The sequence below is a fragment of the Vigna umbellata genome, chromosome 3 (assembly GCF_029865625.1).
Source record: "Vigna umbellata cultivar VRB3 chromosome 3, Vumbellata_1.0, whole genome shotgun sequence".
Classification (NCBI taxonomy): domain Eukaryota; kingdom Viridiplantae; phylum Streptophyta; class Magnoliopsida; order Fabales; family Fabaceae; genus Vigna; species Vigna umbellata.
Genome location: NC_142167.1, coordinates 47,383,279 through 47,400,778, shown reverse-complemented (window position 1 = coordinate 47,400,778; position 17,500 = coordinate 47,383,279). Strand labels below are relative to the sequence as shown.

At 34.8% G+C, this 17,500-nt stretch overlaps 1 protein-coding gene across 9 annotated transcripts; it reads right to left on the bottom strand.

The window, feature by feature from the left end:
- Positions 1-528: 528 nt before the first annotated feature.
- LOC148202756 (ENHANCER OF AG-4 protein 2-like) lies at positions 529-15,401 on the bottom strand. 9 transcript variants are annotated; one of them, XR_015785215.1, is made up of 15 exons: positions 14,905-15,400; positions 14,436-14,512; positions 10,734-12,689; positions 10,151-10,604; positions 9,005-9,113; positions 8,744-8,856; positions 6,408-6,574; positions 4,814-5,381; positions 4,229-4,724; positions 3,934-4,026; positions 3,711-3,823; positions 3,247-3,449; positions 1,827-1,997; positions 1,289-1,359; positions 529-1,174 (listed from the first exon to the last, which is right to left on the bottom strand). XR_015785215.1 is itself a non-coding variant. In XM_088110704.1 (12 exons), exons 1-11 carry the CDS (start codon positions 15,013-15,015, stop codon positions 3,753-3,755), a joined length of 4,215 nt encoding a protein of 1,404 aa, XP_087966830.1. In that variant the 5' UTR covers positions 15,016-15,400; the 3' UTR covers positions 3,116-3,449; positions 3,711-3,752. The 9 variants fall into 9 exon arrangements, 2 of the variants coding, with proteins under 2 accessions (XP_087966830.1, XP_087966831.1); XR_015785213.1 differs by having other exon boundaries at positions 529-995; XR_015785214.1 differs by having other exon boundaries at positions 1,877-1,997.
- Between the last annotated feature and the right edge of the window lie 2,099 nt (positions 15,402-17,500).

Genomic DNA, 17,500 nt, shown 5'->3' with positions numbered 1-17,500 from the left:
ACCATCCCATAAACCATAAAGATGTAAATACAATTATGAGAATGCGGTAAGATATGTCCGAAAGAATCTATTATTATATATAAAGAGATTTATGAGAATTTTCCTTGACCATAATTGTTTTTCAATTGTATTGTCTCAGGAATACAAACGTAAAAAGTTGTCATTTAAATTATGGACACTTTCATATAAATTTCAATTATTTAATTTAATTGAATAATTCATCATAAAAATACCAATCCTTTTCATTCATCCAATTAAAAATATTAATTAACAAATCAAGACTAAAAATATTCATATAAATAAATATACTTGAATGAAGTTGGTCCCTAAAAAGACTGTTTAAATGTAAGGTCCCAGAAGAGACCAATTCTCAGGCTTCCTTTTGTGATGCTTAAAAATCGGATTCTTCAAATAAGGAAAACCCTCTTGCAATTTTGATATGATAGTCGAGAATATGATTCTAACAATCTCTGTTATCTTCCCTATAATGAACTCTGATAATAAAGCATGAGATAAGGTACTTGAAAATAAATGATCCGTTGAAGAGACTGTAAATAAATCATCATCGACCTGGCATATCAACATTGATGGGGAAGGCAGAATGCCAGGCATCAGAAATTATTTCTACAGTGAAGTACCAAAAGCTCTCTGTTCAAGATTCTTCCTTGTGTATACAAAATAACTAGAACTGTGAAGATGTGCAGGCATCAGTGCTACACAGTATAACTATCTAAACATTGTAATGTGCAAATCAGAAATATTTTGCTAAATTTTTTAAGCCCTTCATGAGAGCTATCCTTATAAATGTCGTCGCATCGAAATTTCATGTATAATACATAACAAAAAATTATGTTCCTCCATGTCAACTATCTAGTTCGAAGATCTACAGTTTCGGATGCAATGTGAATCTGAGTGTCTGACCTTATTCGTTGTTCAGAAACCACATTGTAACATGAGAAAGGTAAACCAATCTCCATCTCCGCTTACGGAAAAACCTGAAATGTTCAAGTTACTCAAAATTCCTCTTCAGCAATATAGAAAGGTTAACAGACAACTCAAGCATTATAACGTGCTTGAACCCAAAAATAGGACTATATATTTTACTGAAGAGTATGACATGACATCAAGGTAAAAAGTGTCCATGATTGTATCGCAATCCAAAGCCACGGCATGACTGTCCTATCACAATCATTCACAATTTCAAGGAACAATCCATGCAAAGCAATCAATACGGCTATGCCTGAATTTAAAAGGTTATGATAGGAAAACACAACAGAAAAAGTTCAACCTGTTTTTCACCAATGGCAATGAGCTCTTGTACTAAAGCAAAACTTCAAGTACCTGCTCTTCTCAATAACTCTGTAAAATCCATGAATAAATAAGGTGCAATAAATTAACATGTCTAAAGAATTTGTTCACTTTGTAAAATTTCTCACCATAATAATGTTTATAAACAAACATTTATATTGCATTGAAGTTTCTAATATATGCGTTTCAAAGTCACTTGAGCTTCAATTACTAAAAACACGTGAGCATGCACTCATGGTCATAATTTTAAAGCTTACTCGGAGAAATTCTTCCATAAACATCTCCAAGAAAAGAAAATTGAAAAAGAAATCCTATAAACTAAGATTAACTTATCCAGGAATTAAAAGCTAGACTTCAAAAAAAGGCTAACATAGGACCATTTTTTGCAAATTAGTTAATGTATAAACTAATTTTATCTTATAAAGAAGTTATTTTATTTTCCCTTATTATTTTCTTATCCGGTAAGTGTTCTAACAAACCCTTAATGTAAATGATCATTAACATTACAGTGTTCATACCTTCAATCCACAAGTTTAAGAAGAGAGAATATGAAACGCGCATTAAATACCATTTCTGAGATCAGCTAATCAATAGAAAATCGGCGTGTTGGAATTTAACAGCAAGGCTCTTTGATGACAACTTCCCACAATTTTTTTTATATGATTCTCCCCTTTCAACACCACGTAGATCTGAAGGATATGTGATGTATCAGATTTGTGTTGTTTTAATTGTGAAATGATGCTTTATTCATAAAGTACAAAAAATATTTTTTAAAAAGATGGCAAAATAATATAATCTTGTTTTCTCTATTTCTTCACAAAATCCTTAAAACATGAAACAAAAGAAAAGTATCAACATAGAAACTAAATATGAACATATAAAACAAACCAAACACCATCCTAACCCAGGAAATTAATATTTTAAACACATTACCAAGTAACCCTAGCTCAAGCAACACGAAATCCATAAACATCACAGGGCCATGTTTGATATATGTTAGCAATCATCAAATGTGACTTTTTAAACCAAATCATACATCCAGCAAAGACATCAACTCCACAACCTACCAGCTTTCCTCTACTCCAAAACCTTTAAAAAGGAAGGGAAAAAATTATTACAGAAAAGGAAATTTCAAAAGGATAAGATTATGGTTCAAAGCAGAGAAACAAAAAGTAAGCAGTTAGCTCAAGAAGCTCAAACTTGAAAAAATGCAAGCTGTGCAATCTCTATATAAGAAGAAACTCAGCCCAACAATTATAGGCCAACAAAACCCTGTCTCATCCATTAGTAAAGGGAGAGATCGGTCACCATCACCGATGGTAGCTGCCTAACAAAAAATAGAAATTCGAAAACTGTTTCCAAACTAGTCTTATACAACACATAATGGGAAATATATGTTGATTCAGAATATTCAGCAATAATATTATTTATTGTTTCCCAGTATAGGCATCGTGGGCAATATTCTGAATCAAATATTGAATATCATTTAAGTTTAGATGTGAATTGGTCCTCTAAGATGGCAATTGCAGGGAGCACAGCAGGAGAAAAAGGTAGTATGCATGAATGAATATGAATTGACTCAATTTTTAAATGGAGCAAATATTCAGCAATAATATTTCAGTAAAACAAAGTAATAACACTTGTCATCAGTTAGTGCACTTTTTCTTTTCAATCCATTAAAAGATTGGTATCATTGGAATGGTTCATAACTCAATTGATACATACCGACAGGTCAGACACTGAAGCAGATGAAACACACTAAACATTTCAAAATTGCAAAACACTTAAAAGAATCAAGAGAATAAAATTTGAGAAGAGAAAACAATGGCTAGAATTAACATTCCACTATTGTAGTTTAAATTGAGCGCATGAAACTCATCAATATAAAGAGAGCAATCTTATGTAATAATTACAAAGGATGAGAACAGACAAACTAACCAAGTCAGAAACAAGGACCTAAACTTGGAAGCATATGTTCTTGGGATACATTGTCAGGAAAAATTATAATATACACAGTCCTGCCAAAAGCCTCCACAAGTTTTCAAAACTTTCCTCGGGTAGTGGTCCATATGTTCTACACAAGTGAATCTAACTTCAAACCACAATGTGTGACCTCGATAGTTGATCCACAAGCATCAACACTGAAAGGTAGCATGACAATCATCATTAAGTATTGCAACTAAGAACTAAGAAATAATATTTTTCTTCAGAATAAACATTGACCAAAAACCTAGAAAAAGAATAGTACATATGTAATGACCTAATTTCTTATTATGAAAGATACTGAGTCCATGAATAGACAGGTATAATGATCATTAATTCAAAATAATTTTCCTCTTAACGTAAAGTTATGTAAACATTTCAAGCAAGCTACAAATATGAATCCAATGACCAATCCTTACCCACCAATTGTACAGATGAATTTTACAATATTTCTATCAGCATCAGGTAGGCCTCCAAAAATTAAGTGCAGGTATATCTGGTCTACAGGACAACATCTGAGGAACACCATGTCCTGAAGAAAGAATTAATGATCTTGATTCATAAATGTAGTTTATTAACAATAGGAAGCTCAAAAGGGGAAACCAATAAAACAGTGAGGAAATGCAAAATAACAAAAACTACCTGTCATAGGATGAGTAGGTATGTTGCTAGGATTTGCATGCTGAAAACCTACGTTGTTTATTGGTGGTCTTTCTAGTGGTGGCCGAAAAAAACCTATCATTATCATCATTAAAATAGCATTTATAACATTCAGTTGTATCTCACAGCACAGAAATACTAAAAATAGATGGATGCAAGCCTTTATGAAAAACTAAAGCTAATAACAAACATTCAAGAATAAGAAATACAAACTAACTAAACAGCAAAAAACATCAATAACTTTGATAATCAGTTGGATTCAGTAAGCTGAATATACCTTCCTGCCCAAAGGGAGGAGCAGGACATGAAGGATTTCTCCCTATCCATAGACCCTGCTGATTGTTTGTTATAAATTCACTTGATGGTCTCCTCCATTGCTCATTAGCACCAAATTGCCTCTGGCCATCTGGAACTGATGGCAATGAGAAGGGGGGAAGGAAAGAATGTGGAAGGTGCTGGGGAATTGTAGGCTTTGGATATGAGTATTGATTGGATGAATTTTCGGGTAGGGCAGGATGCACATGTCTTGGAGCAAATGGTGGGTTAGCTGGCTGAAATTGAATATTAGGTTGAGGGCCTTGAGAATTTAGATACATATCATTTTGTCCATATTCTAACTGCCTCGGAGGGTTAAAACCAGAAGGTTCTTGAGAGTTGCAGCCTGCCATTGCAGGAAAGCAAGCAGATGGCTGTTGTAATATTTCATTCTTGACAACTGAGCTATTGTGACTTCCAGGGAAAGAATTTCCAGCCACTTGACCTATTTGGTTGCCCTGTAGGGAGGACGACTCCATTTGTCAAAACCATCAAAGCAAAGAAATCCAAAACAAACCAGTGATATTTGAAAGCCAAAACATCTTACATTGGTTGAGCCACTAAAATCATGAGGTACACTCTGCTGAAACCCTGACAATGGTGATGACTGATGCGATAATTGAGGTGGCACTATTGTCTGGGAGAAAAGTGGAGGCTGAACAGGCTCATATGATTGAGGAACCAGTGAAGGTGGAGGGCTTGGGGGTGGCAAAGGAGGGGGTGGAGGCGAGGAAGGCAAAGGTGGAGGAGAAGGGGGTGAATCTAATGGCAAAGGAGGAGAGCCCTCAAGAATATCATCAGGTATCTCAGCAGAAATGTTTGATGCTGGAACTAAAATCCTTTCCGAGCTCTGAAGTTGAGAATCCTTTTCAGAAGGACTGTTCAGTGATAAAGGTCTTTCCTCCTTAAGGTGACCTGAAACATCTTCCATTTCCAGCTCACCATCCACATCCTCCAAGACACAATGGCGCTTGTCACTTGGGGTAAGCGTAGAAGTTTCAGAATCCCCAACAATGCGCATCGCATCTGCTGGAGATGCATTACTTGGAAAATCATTGTCTTCATCTTCTTCAAACACACAAGAAGATAAAAAGCCAGGCAGCTTAAATGTATTACTGGTACACATCCAGATATAAAAGAAGAATTAGAATTAGAAAGCTTTACCAATAGAATAAAAAAACAACTAATGACAGTTCTATTTCATAAAACGAAGAAAGAGATTCCTGATATTATTAATTGCAAGTCCAGTGATATAAAATAGGAAACTACAAATAGAAACAAAAATGAAATATGTTCCATGTACAATTTCCTGTTTTCTATAATGGTAATTAGAGTGGTATGGTGCATAAAGATAAATAAGAATGTTGACTGGTTAGTTGGGCAGCTATTATTAGTCAGGATTTTATAATGGTAAGCTGTGAGATAGCTGCACTATAATGGTAATTAGAGTGGCATGGTGCATAAATATAAATAAGAATGTTGACTGGTTAGTTGGGCAGCTATTATTAGTCAGGATTTTATAATGGTAAGCTGTGAGATAGCTGCACTAATTAGAGCAGGGTGGCTGTACATTTTAGACAGTAAAATGATAATGAAGTGCAGTTCACAGTTTCTAGGATTTGTTATTCTTCTCTCTCTTCCTTGTGTTCTACTTCCAACCGAAATCATTCCTCTATCAGTGGGGTCTAGATGTGCAGTCCACTGCCACTAGACCAGAATCTTTCAGCTCCATTTTGACAATCAACATGTAATTCAAGAATCTACAGTTAGATTTCAGTCAAAGTAGGTCAGAAGAGAAAATCCTGCAAGATTGTTTATTCAAAACAATTTTGACAAAAATGCAATTTAAAAGTTAAATTCATACAGACTAATCACACTAGTTTCAACCCACTTCTTTCTTTTTATGACAATGTAAAGCTCATTGATATACAATAAGTCCAAATGGATATATTCCATTTTGTGCTGCATCTGTTTTCTTGCTTTAAGGATCTAACATTCACAATAGCTTGTTGATTTAAGCTAGATCAATAGTCTATAAATAACAAGTGACTCTTACGAACAAAACACTTCATAATAATGAGATTAGATACAAAACATGAACTTCCAAGCTAATAAGATCAATTAATTAAAAACATCCACACCTTCCATACTCATCAACAAACATGCCCTCCAATTCTCTAATTGGGTCATCGAGAGAACGTTCAGCACGAGAAGGACGCCTAAAGGAACAAGTAACTGTCATATCATCCATGTAACGACGAAGAACTGATTCAGGGAAAATTTTCCTCTCAAGCCACAGCTTTAAAACCTGCATTCCACACACATAAATGTAAAAACAAACAAGTTAATATCCCTCATGCACACAGTGTACCCACTTACCAAAAACTGGCACAAAAACATTCCTATAGAAAACCACCCTTGTCTATATCCTATAAAAAAAAGTTGTAATCAAGTAATAGATAATCCTACAAAATATCCTCTCCTCATTCTACAGACAATAAGAAATCAGATTGGGAGAGGCAATTTACACTGTAGCTTACTTTGGTGATAATTTGAAACAGATGTTCCTAATAACTGTTGACAGAGGATTGTCAAGGGGATCAGAGTTGGTTCACAGCAAATTATGGTGTCTAACCCTAGTATGTGAATGACACATTTCTCTTTTGAGAACAATTGAGGTAGGTATGAGAACATTCTTTTATTCTCTCTGATACTAAAATTAGTCCAGAGTATCAATTGCTAAAAGTTTTGTGGGCACAAGTGAGTACAATAATAATGTCCTTTCCCTCCTTCATTGCTTTCCCTGAGTGCCAAAAACTGTGGTACCTTCCCACTTACTAGGAAATTTTGGTGATGATCCAGAGTCACTTCTTCTTGTTGGAGATCCCACATTGATTAGTAATAAAGCAATTTATATTATATAAATGGATAAAAAGTTCACCTTACAAACAAGTTTTGTAAAATTGAGTTAAGCTTAAAGTTCACTTCTCATGATAATATCATAGCCATTTAAAATTCTATCCTAGCTAGATTTATTGTTTGTTGAGCCTATCGTGTCACTGCTATTGAACTGCTGTTAGACTTCCCATAAATATGTAGTCTCATGCTCGAGATGAATATGCTTCGACGTAAGGAGTGTGGGTTGGAGATCCCATGTCGACTAGTAATAAGACAAATTTACAATATATAAGTAGATGCAAACCTCAACTTAGAAGTTATTTTTGTAAAATTCAATTAGACTAAAAGTCTACTTCTTAAGACTTCTAAAGATACGGTGACTTAAAAGAGCAATATGCATCTAGATAATGGCCTTCCTAAAGCCAAGGTCAAGGATCCTATTTTTGTAGGGGTTCATTGATTCTCTAACCATGCAAATTTCTTCATCTTTATGTGCCCTTTATCAGCTAAGGATGTCTCACATTTGTAGTAAAGGAGTTGTCAAATTAAATGGGTTTCTCAGAGAAATTGGGCTTAAAACTTAACCTAAGTCTAAAACTAGCTTATAAGGTGAGAATTGTCAAAGCTTCATAAGCTTTACCTAAGCTATATCTTTCTAATTGATGAGTGCATGGATACAGAAGAAAAGGAGTGAGGACATTTTGGAAGAATCACAGGCATGACTAGAAATCTTGTTGCTCACAAAAACTCGTCTTTATATTCTTACTTTTGTATTTCTTAGTCCTTAGTTTTGTAATTTAGGACACACATTTGATCATTTTTACACTTTTTTATAATTATTTGACCTTTATCCAATTGATATTTGATACTCTGACTTGAGATTCATGCAATTATAATTCCTTTTTTGATAATTGACATTGGAGAAAAGAAAATGTGTATATCCTTTTGAAATTGAATCCTTTATAATATAATGTTTTTCTTAGGAAAATCTTACCCTCTTATTCTCTAATAAATTCAATGTTCTCACTGTTTTGACATCAGTTCTGTCACTTTTTTTCAATTTATTTAGCATATCAAACACTGGGTAGTAGGTAGTGTTTGGCCCACTCATTTTAGGCTTCTCTTTTCCTTAGAAGGAGAAGCTAGGCAAATAAAAAGGATGTCCAAAACAGTGTTTTTTTTAATGAAAATAATAAAGATAAATAAGCTTTTGCCCTCTCACTCCCTCTTTATTCCAAATTTTCAGGTCTACAGTCACGCTACACGAATTTTTTTACCAAAGAGTAACTTCCAAGCTTAAAAATTATAAAAATACCAAACAACTTCAACATTAAATGTAAAACTCTTATTTATAGATTTAACTTTTAAGTAGTTTATAAGTGATAAAAAATAGTCTGGCAAGACAGATCTAAATAGTAATTATGGCTTACCTTGAGGATTTGTAGCTGTTTCAAGGCAATTCACATTATTGATTCACATTATTGATTTTATTGTTCTGTTTTGAAGTATAATTATATTCCTTTTCATACTGGCTTTTTTTTCCTCTCAAATAAAACATGTTTGCAGGCAAAATGCTTACCTTGAGACATTGACGACGATTTTCAGAAGCACTGGCCCCAGGGGGAGCAGCAGCACTAAGAAGGCGTGGCAACCCTCCTTGAACTGTGGGGATGTATGAGGCTCCTGCAATGCCTGAAAAGTATATCTATGATTACAGTTCAAAGTTATCATTAAAGACACTACCTAAGACTTGCAAATTTGTAGGTAACAGAAAAGAGAGATGCAGACATAGCCATAATAAATGCAACTAAACAGTCTACTATGAAGTACATACTCCCACCTTTTTGATTATGAGAGCACTGGGTGATGGAATCAACAAGAAAAAACAAATCCACTTTACGATGAAAACTAGTTTCACTTTCCAGCTTTCGAATAAGAAGTTCAACAACCTGAACATAACTTCAAGGTAAGTCCACTACAATTAAAATAACAATCAAATTGATGCCAAAATTGGCACTTCAATTTGCTTCACATGTCTATTTTGATATGTATTTGACATTGATACTTTTGGATACTTCACCAAAACATACAACAAAGTATGAACATGTATAATATAGAAACATGAAAGCATTGTCCATTGTATGATAAACAAATAATGAAAATTGTTCTCATTATGGATGGTTTCCCGAAAGAATGAGATTGACAGTGTTATTATATTTTAAAATAATAGGAAATAACTTAAGATGAGAATGATTTACTTTTTTGTGATATTATTGTTCTTAAGATTTGTAGAATTTCAATCATATATCTATTATGTTTTATGAATTTTCATACATACTAAGATGATATGTATCTTACATGTTATGTATCTTGTATATATTTAGAATATTGTATCATATCATCATTTAAGATACATATTGTATCCAATATGCATATCGTAATCATAGGAAAAAAGTAGTTGTACAAGCCTAATAACATTGTTAAAAGAAATATATTCACATCATAATTCTTAAAATGTACAAAAATCTGCATTGCCATATTCTACAAGTACAAATTGAACACAGAAGCACACAAGAAACCTAATAGTTTAATTTTAAATACACACACGCACTCACATTATCATCATCATCATCATCATCATCATCATCATCATCATCATCATCATCATCATCATAATAATAATAATAATAATAATAATAATAATAATACAATGCTCAAAAAACACTTCGTTTTTAAAAAACATGAGGGTTAGCTTTCTACATTAGTTGAGCTTACCCTTCACCCATGTGACAATACTGACTTATGGTATACCACCAACTGGTAGAAAAGCACTCCAACAGAGCTAGCAATAACTAATGTTGAGACAGTATCTTTGCACACTAAAAGCAATCTTATACTCATACTTGATGTGGATGATAAGGAATAAAGTTTTTAGTTGTTATCTGATTCATTGGTTTAGAAATAGAAAGGATATGAAATAGCATACCTCATTGGCAATGCCATACTTAGCACAATCAATAGCTAAACGTGTTGCACGCCCAATACTTTCCTTGGTCCTAGACAAAGTCTCTATCATTCCTTCAAAGGCATCACGAGCAATAGCGGCATCAGTACCGCCACTTAGAGAACCCCTTACATCCTTTTGCACTGGACTAACTATTTTCTCCTCATTTTCTACAGCATCAAGTTCATTTTGAGAAATGGATTGATACCCATTAGTTGATGGAGAAGCCAATGTTGGGTGTTCAAGAACTTCCTGCCAATCAGCCTGATCAAAATTACTTGAGGCAGACAAAAATGGTTGAATTGTAGAGGGGCTTGGTGTTCCCCCTTGAGTATAGTAAGTGGAAAGAGGCTGAAATTGAGCTTGAGCTACTTGTCTCCGTTTTGCCTGTGCAGCTGCAATAAGATTCTTCATAGTCTTAGGAGTTTCTGGAGTCCTAGAAACAAAACATACATTACTTCTTCCATGCCCACCACAATTCTATAATAATATAAATAAAGAAGTGGAAACAAAAAAAACAAAAAATAAAATATAGAAACAAAAGAAAATTAAAAAAAAAATGTACCTATCAACATGAAAAGCATCAAATTCCTTTAAATTTTCTGTTGTAACTGGAACTTCAACTGCTTGTGATAATGTCTTTGGTGTAGTTTTAGAAGTTTCAGCTGAAGGTGCAGGCTTCTTTTTATGAGTAGTGACCTGACTTGGTGAAGAGCTGAAGCTATTTAAATTCTTTGAAGACACGTTATCAACCTTCTTTTGAGTAGAATTACTGGAAACTTGAAGCATACGTTTGGAAGATTTATTTTGCTCAGCATTTGACTTTGTTGTATGAAGAGAACGAGGTGAATTTACAGGAGAGATGGACCTCAATTTATCCACCACCTTGGGAGGCAGTTGCTTTGAACCTAATCTCCCAGGACTATGAGGTAATTGAACAGGAATAACTTCATCAGTCTCTTTTTGAGGATGCCCAGTTGACAAATTGTCATTTTGTAATTCAGAAGTGGATTCTTTAAAATGGACATCCTCAAGTGCAATAGGGTTTTTGGTAGCCAGCTGAGCAACATCAGTGTTCTCTAGCAGTGTATCACTGCTCTTCATAACCTCTGAAACAAAAGAAGTTGATTTAATATCTTTAGCAGCTCCTCTATGAACAGGAGTCTTCGGTTCATCATCATCATCAGAAACGCAAACAGCTCTTCGTCTCCTCTTTGCTTGCTTAATTGCAACATTATTTGTGTCACCTTGCGATCCAAGAGAACTTATCTCTGTATGTCCACCAGTTGCAACACTAGCAGAATCAGGCATAGCTTGCAGGACTTGGACACGATGTTTTGTCTCGGGCAGCAGTTCACCAACAGAATCATCAGAACCTACAATGCTGATCTGACCCCTCGATGACAAACCTTTTTCTGATTTCAAACGTGATGTAGACCTTTTCAACTCTATTTGTTTGAATTCTTTGTCAGGAGAGCTAGGAAAAACACTATTCCCATCTTCCGAGAGAGATTTTGAAGTCTTGTTGTCTTTGTTATCCATAAACTTCAACTTCTTGGTAGCATGTGAGGTTTCATATGTTCCCAAATTACGTTTTCCATGAACATGGGTTTTGTTATGTTTAAGAGGTTTTCTTCTCTCAGCCTCAGAACATTCAAAGCTCTCTTGTAACTCTTTTTTAACCTTAAGACTTGTTTTAACTTTCAGCAGGTTCTTATTTTTACTTCCACTGTTAATATCAGAGTCTGATTTTGGAGCATCTAAAGAATCTGACCTAACAGAAAATGAATCTTTCCCCTTTTTTTTATCTTTCAATTTCTCCCCAGACCTGGAAAAACTAGCATAACCTGCACAGCTTTCATCCTTCAAAACTGCTCTACTAATTTCACCACTTCTTTTTCTATCATCTGCAATCTTTCTTCTCCTTGAGCCACTAACAATCTTTCTTGAGTTGTTCCCATTTGTAGAAACACTCTGTACATAATCAGCTTGCTTTAAGTCATTAACATTGCACAAATCCTCAATATCAGAGTCTTCAACTTTACGATGTGATTGTTCATCCAGGCCAGATTTGCTACTGTAGTTATTTAGTTCTTCACCAATTGATGGTTTGCTTTCAATCACAGGAGACAACACTGGAGACGCACTGTCAATTGGATGACCAGATAGAGAAGGTTTTGCATCTTGGCTACCACTTTCTTCACATTTCTGTGTATATTGCTCCAAATTTGAGCCAACATCTCCCACATATGTGTCAGTTTTTTCTACATTTAGTACCACAGCATCTGTGGCATCCTTTGGGTGAGCCACTACCCCTACAACAGGAGTTCCCGAACCAATATGTGAATCATCAGTGTCCTCTTTCACACCACTAACTTTCTGTTTCTCTAACTCCTCAAATGCTGCACAGATTTCCTTCACGGCTTTGGTGAAGTACTTTGTCTTTCCTTGACACCGAGCAGACAACTTAGTTTTAGTCTCATTGGTGAATGCCTGAATATCCGCGGGGGCAACAAAAGCTCTACGAAAAAAAAGACACAATGTAAGAAGATAAAAGCAAGATGATCAATCTAATTAACAATAAACGGTGATGTAAAATAAGTAGCATAATAGATATCATAAAAACAAATTACTCAGGTATTTGGAAAAAGGTAAACAAATTACATGACCTTGGAAATGCCCGACTAATGTACTATTTGTGTGCTTAAGACTTAAGCAAGGGAGGGTTGCCATATTTTTCAAATGAGTCACATTTTCTGTACACAGAAAATAACTCAAAAAGGAAATAGAAGGGGGAAAACTAAGTGCTCTTAAATAAAAACAGCAATTTAATTTAAAATATAAAATAAACACTAGTGCTGCCCACACATGCACATAGTAGCACATTAAAAAAATTCTAAAGCATCAAAATTTAAAGGTAAAGTTGAGTTGTGTTGAAGAGCAGATTTTTGACCAAACTAGTGCATGTAAGTGAGGAGCAACCCTCGTCTCATGAGCTAAATTTTGCGGTTGAATTAGGAACAAACCCGAACTCTGAAAATTATTGAGATTGAAGCTCTTGATTCTATTATTTATATGTTGTATTCCTTGTTTCTTCTACCGTCTCACCTGGCCCAACTACCCTAATTAGCACACACTTAACTACTAATAGTATCCATCGGTTTCTTTCCTCCAAGCTCTTGATTCTATTATATATATGTTGTATGCCTTGTTTCTTCTACTGTCTCACCCGGCTCAACTAACCTAATTAGCACACACGTAACTACTAATAGTATCCATCGGTTTCTTTCCTCCTCTCTTACAAGATGCTACCGCTTGGGAACAACTCTTTGGAGACATGTTTATTGAACAAATAATATTTTTTGATATGGGTAGGGGTATGGGCTAAAGTTTGTTTTACTGATCCCAACCATCCTTTTGTAGATTGTTGATTATCATCTACTGATATGGTTATGCATTGATAAGAAATGATCAATGTCTTTTCACAAGTATTGTGCATATATGGAAAATGTATAGTTTTCTAATGAACTTGTGCTAACATATCTAGGCCGTAGAAAATCTAGGGCTTTCTATTTTTCTTGTGTGGCATAATTGTGTATTTGGGCTTCATCTAGCAATAATCATAACCAAAAGAGATTAGAGTAGACAGCCACTTGAGAAACTGTGAGCCAACAAGTGTCAGGATGTTAATTCCAAACTCCAGTAGTCATTTGTATTACTTTTCCAGCTCTAAACAACATTAGTGTCCACTAACATTTATTATTACTCCTGTTCTCATATAATAACCATTTTTCTCATTTTCATCATAGCCTGGGTGCAACATTTGGAATTAGATCTATGTGACTCAGAGGCTGCAAGTTCAGATCATGGAATCAGGTAAGGTTGCCTGCTAATATAGACCAACTTAGTGGACCTGCCCCCATGTGAGTGGGGAGCTTCATGGCATCAGCCTGGCCTTTCTATTGATTACTACAGAATATGTCAACGTTCATTCAATTATTTGACAACGTAGCCATTATCAGCTACTGAAGAGTTTAAAAACATCCACTAAATAACTTCACAACCTATCTGTTCACATGTTGTTAATGTAATGTTTAAAATTGCTAAAATTGTGGACTACATTGCATGATTTGGCTGTAATGTCTCAGCTACAGTGGTAGCCACATTAGGGATTATTGCGAACCACATTGACCACAATGGGCCGCAACTACAATTTAAAAAACCATGTGGTAAACTAGAAATGCTTGAACTAAAATAAGAGACTCACATTTCTTTGGTCCCAAAAAATTGAACAAAATACTTCTTTGGATCAGGGGGTTTCTCCCAATCTTCAGGCCTGCTTATCTGAAGATACAGAATAAACAAAATCAGGAACCTCAGCATTAACTAATAATCGAAAATTCAACCTCAACGGCAAGTTAGTTAACAATTTAACAATACAGAAAAACACCAAAAACAGAGAGATGAAGCATACTTATAACGCTACTACAAATTATATAACGAGAAAACAAAAATCAGGGATAAATCGAAGTACCAAGAAAATGAAAAAAATGAAAAGTACGCGCACTCACTCAACGAAAAGAAAATCCCTACCAAGAATGAAAAAACCCTCACACGCAAAATTTCTCGAAACTACACCCATCCGTGCGGAATCGAATAAAGAAGATTTAAAAAATATAGACAAAATTCGAAAAAGACAATCCGGAGAAAAAAAAGTTCGATAAACGAAAGCGCACCATGGCAGGCCAATACGGGAATCCCTTAACCTTAGCGAGCACGAGATCGCCCAATCTCAAGTGACCATTGGCCTTCGCCTTGTTCGCTCCGCGTCGGCGCGGCGGAGGCATTAGGGCGTTGATGCCACGGAGCGCGAACCGAACGATCAGAAAACCCTAGAAAAATCCGATGGAACCACCGCGAGAATCTCCGGCGCAGAATCTCCGGCTATAGCAGCGGCGCACACGGAGAGGCCGCCAGCATTGACAATGGCGAAGAGATAAATAGGTAGAGAATCTGAGACTTGTTGAAGAGATGCAAAGAGAGAGAAAGAGAGAGAGAACGGCGAATTGGTTCCAAAGAGTGTTGTTGCTTTGGAAGGAAGGAGTATAGTATTTGGAAGCAAATGGGAAGGTTTTTATGATCCTTCTTCCCTTTTGTTTTTGTGCCGCTTTCTCTTTCTCTCTCTATTTTTTCAATCCGAACGTTGCTTTTCAATTTTTACCCTTTGTGTTGCACTTGCATAGCATTGCATGGTATGTATGAATCTCGACTCAACTCATGAATGCAACTATTCATTATTTAATTTGCTTCTCTTCATCACACCAATTACAAAAATAAAGAATTTCCATGCAATACAAGAGTTTAGTTTTAATGTATAGCATTGTTAATTTGTGTGGCCTTACGTACTATTGTCCATCCCTATATTAGGGTTTCAACAAATATTTAAAAAATAAAAACTAATTTTTAGGAATGATTAATATCACAAAAGATGTATTCTCCTTTTTAATATAAAAAGAAAAGTACGGTGTATTGATTTAGCTAAAAGTAGTCACACCATTAATTAATAAGGATGATAAAACTTCTCTTACCAATGCCAAATGCAATTACTAAAGATAACATTTTGAGATGAGTGGACAAGTCTTCATGTCAACTAGTCAACTCTAATCGGCCTTCAAGTTAATTAGTTGGTTTCCAACTGGTCGTTCCAAATCCAACTGTTGCTTAGTCTGAGGAGTCTCTCATGTTTCCAAATTATTCGGATGATACCTGCAAAAGGTACTTTAATACTAAAATCAATAGGTGACTAAGCGAAAAAACATTAGCTACGATGATAGACTCGCCTAACAGCTTCATTCTCATTCAGTGAGGTCTAAAAATTAATGCTTTCCAATTTGTGACTCGTGAGCCATATTTTCATCCAATGACTTGAATATTGTAGGTTTAGGCTGTCATTTTTGCCCAACATGACACTCGATGGTGGTGTTTTGGTGTTTCGAGGACAGTCTATGGCAGTATCATCCTACATGTGAGTCTTTTTTTCACTTTTTCAGCCTTGGTTGTGATTCTAGTGCCTTTAAAATGGGTATTTGTCTAAAAATCATTCTTTTTTGTCCAATCATGCTTCCTTGAGTTCCAGCTTACACTAGTGAAGGGAAGGGATACAACATTAGTTGTTTTTGACAAGGTAGCAGTTTAGTGATGGGTGAATTTGATAGCTCTTTTGAATGCATTCCTTTCATTTGATAGTGATGGGTGAATTTAATGCACTCCATGTAATAATAAATTCTCTTTCTTCCTTTAAGCAACATTCCAATAGTTGAATGTACTTATCTCCGTCTTGGATAATGTGCCTTACCTTGATTTATCTTAAACTCCAACACCCTACGAAGTAAACGGTTCTTCCAGAGTTAACAATGCTTTGTTCAGGGATTTGGTGAGAAAAATCAGTTTTAGCTCTTTGTTTTCCTTCTAATGTGGTAGACATCCCTTGCAACATATGATAATCTTTTGTGTTTTTATTTTAGTACAAGGTTTGTTCACTTTTATGTGCTTTATCAATAGAGAGCATTTGTGTTTTGTCATATGCAAAATAAGACTATATAGTGTTGTATTGTTTTCCAAACAAAACACTTTGCATCTTCATGTTCCGTTGTTTGTTAAGCAATCGTCCTTCAGAAGAAGCATAGTCATGCTTATATACCTTTTTTTAGCACTTAATAAAAGTCATATGATGTTGGAATTTTCTATAACAATGATTAAGACAATTAACTGTGTAATCATAGTGTAATGATCACCGTTATGTTCATACTAATGTAATTATTAGTTTTGTGTTCACACTAATGATTATTTAATCTTGTGTTCACATTACTTTTACCTATTTTTTATGACTACTGGACGAATTCTAAAGCCTAGAAATAAAAGTTTCCTCTCTTGTAAAAACTATATTTGAATATTGAAGTCAAAGAGATTTGTAAGAACAAACATCCTTCATTAGAATTTAGTATAAAAATAAGTCATAAACATCGGAATTTCAATCAATTGAACATACTTAATTAGAATAACAATAATTAAAACTTATTTGTGTATGAATACAAAACCATATTTCTTTTTGTGATTGAGTCCACAAGTAGTTGTGAGAACAACCCTGGAGCGATGACAGTAAATGTATGAAGTTTAACAATAGATCTAAAATTAACAAAAAGAAAGAGACAAAGTTTAACAAACGTACAAAGAATGATGCTCTTTCAAAAATGGTAATATAATGATTTCTACAACGTGAAATTTGAGGACAGAAGAACAAAATCTAAGTGATCAACTCCTAGCATTATTTTA

Bases quoted from the DNA above. Each gene is read 5' to 3' on its own strand.
- LOC148202756 (XM_088110704.1), bottom strand. From the start codon at position 15,015: ATGCCTCCGCCGCGCCGACGCGGAGCGAACAAGGCGAAGGCCAATGGT. The intron at 8,857-9,004 runs GTGGGAGTATGT...TATACTTTTCAG, and splicing joins GTGCTCTCATAATCAAAAAG to GCATTGCAGGAGCCTCATAC. The intron at 5,382-6,407 runs GTGTGGATGTTT...GATGTGTACCAG, and splicing joins TTTGTTGATGAGTATGGAAG to TAATACATTTAAGCTGCCTG.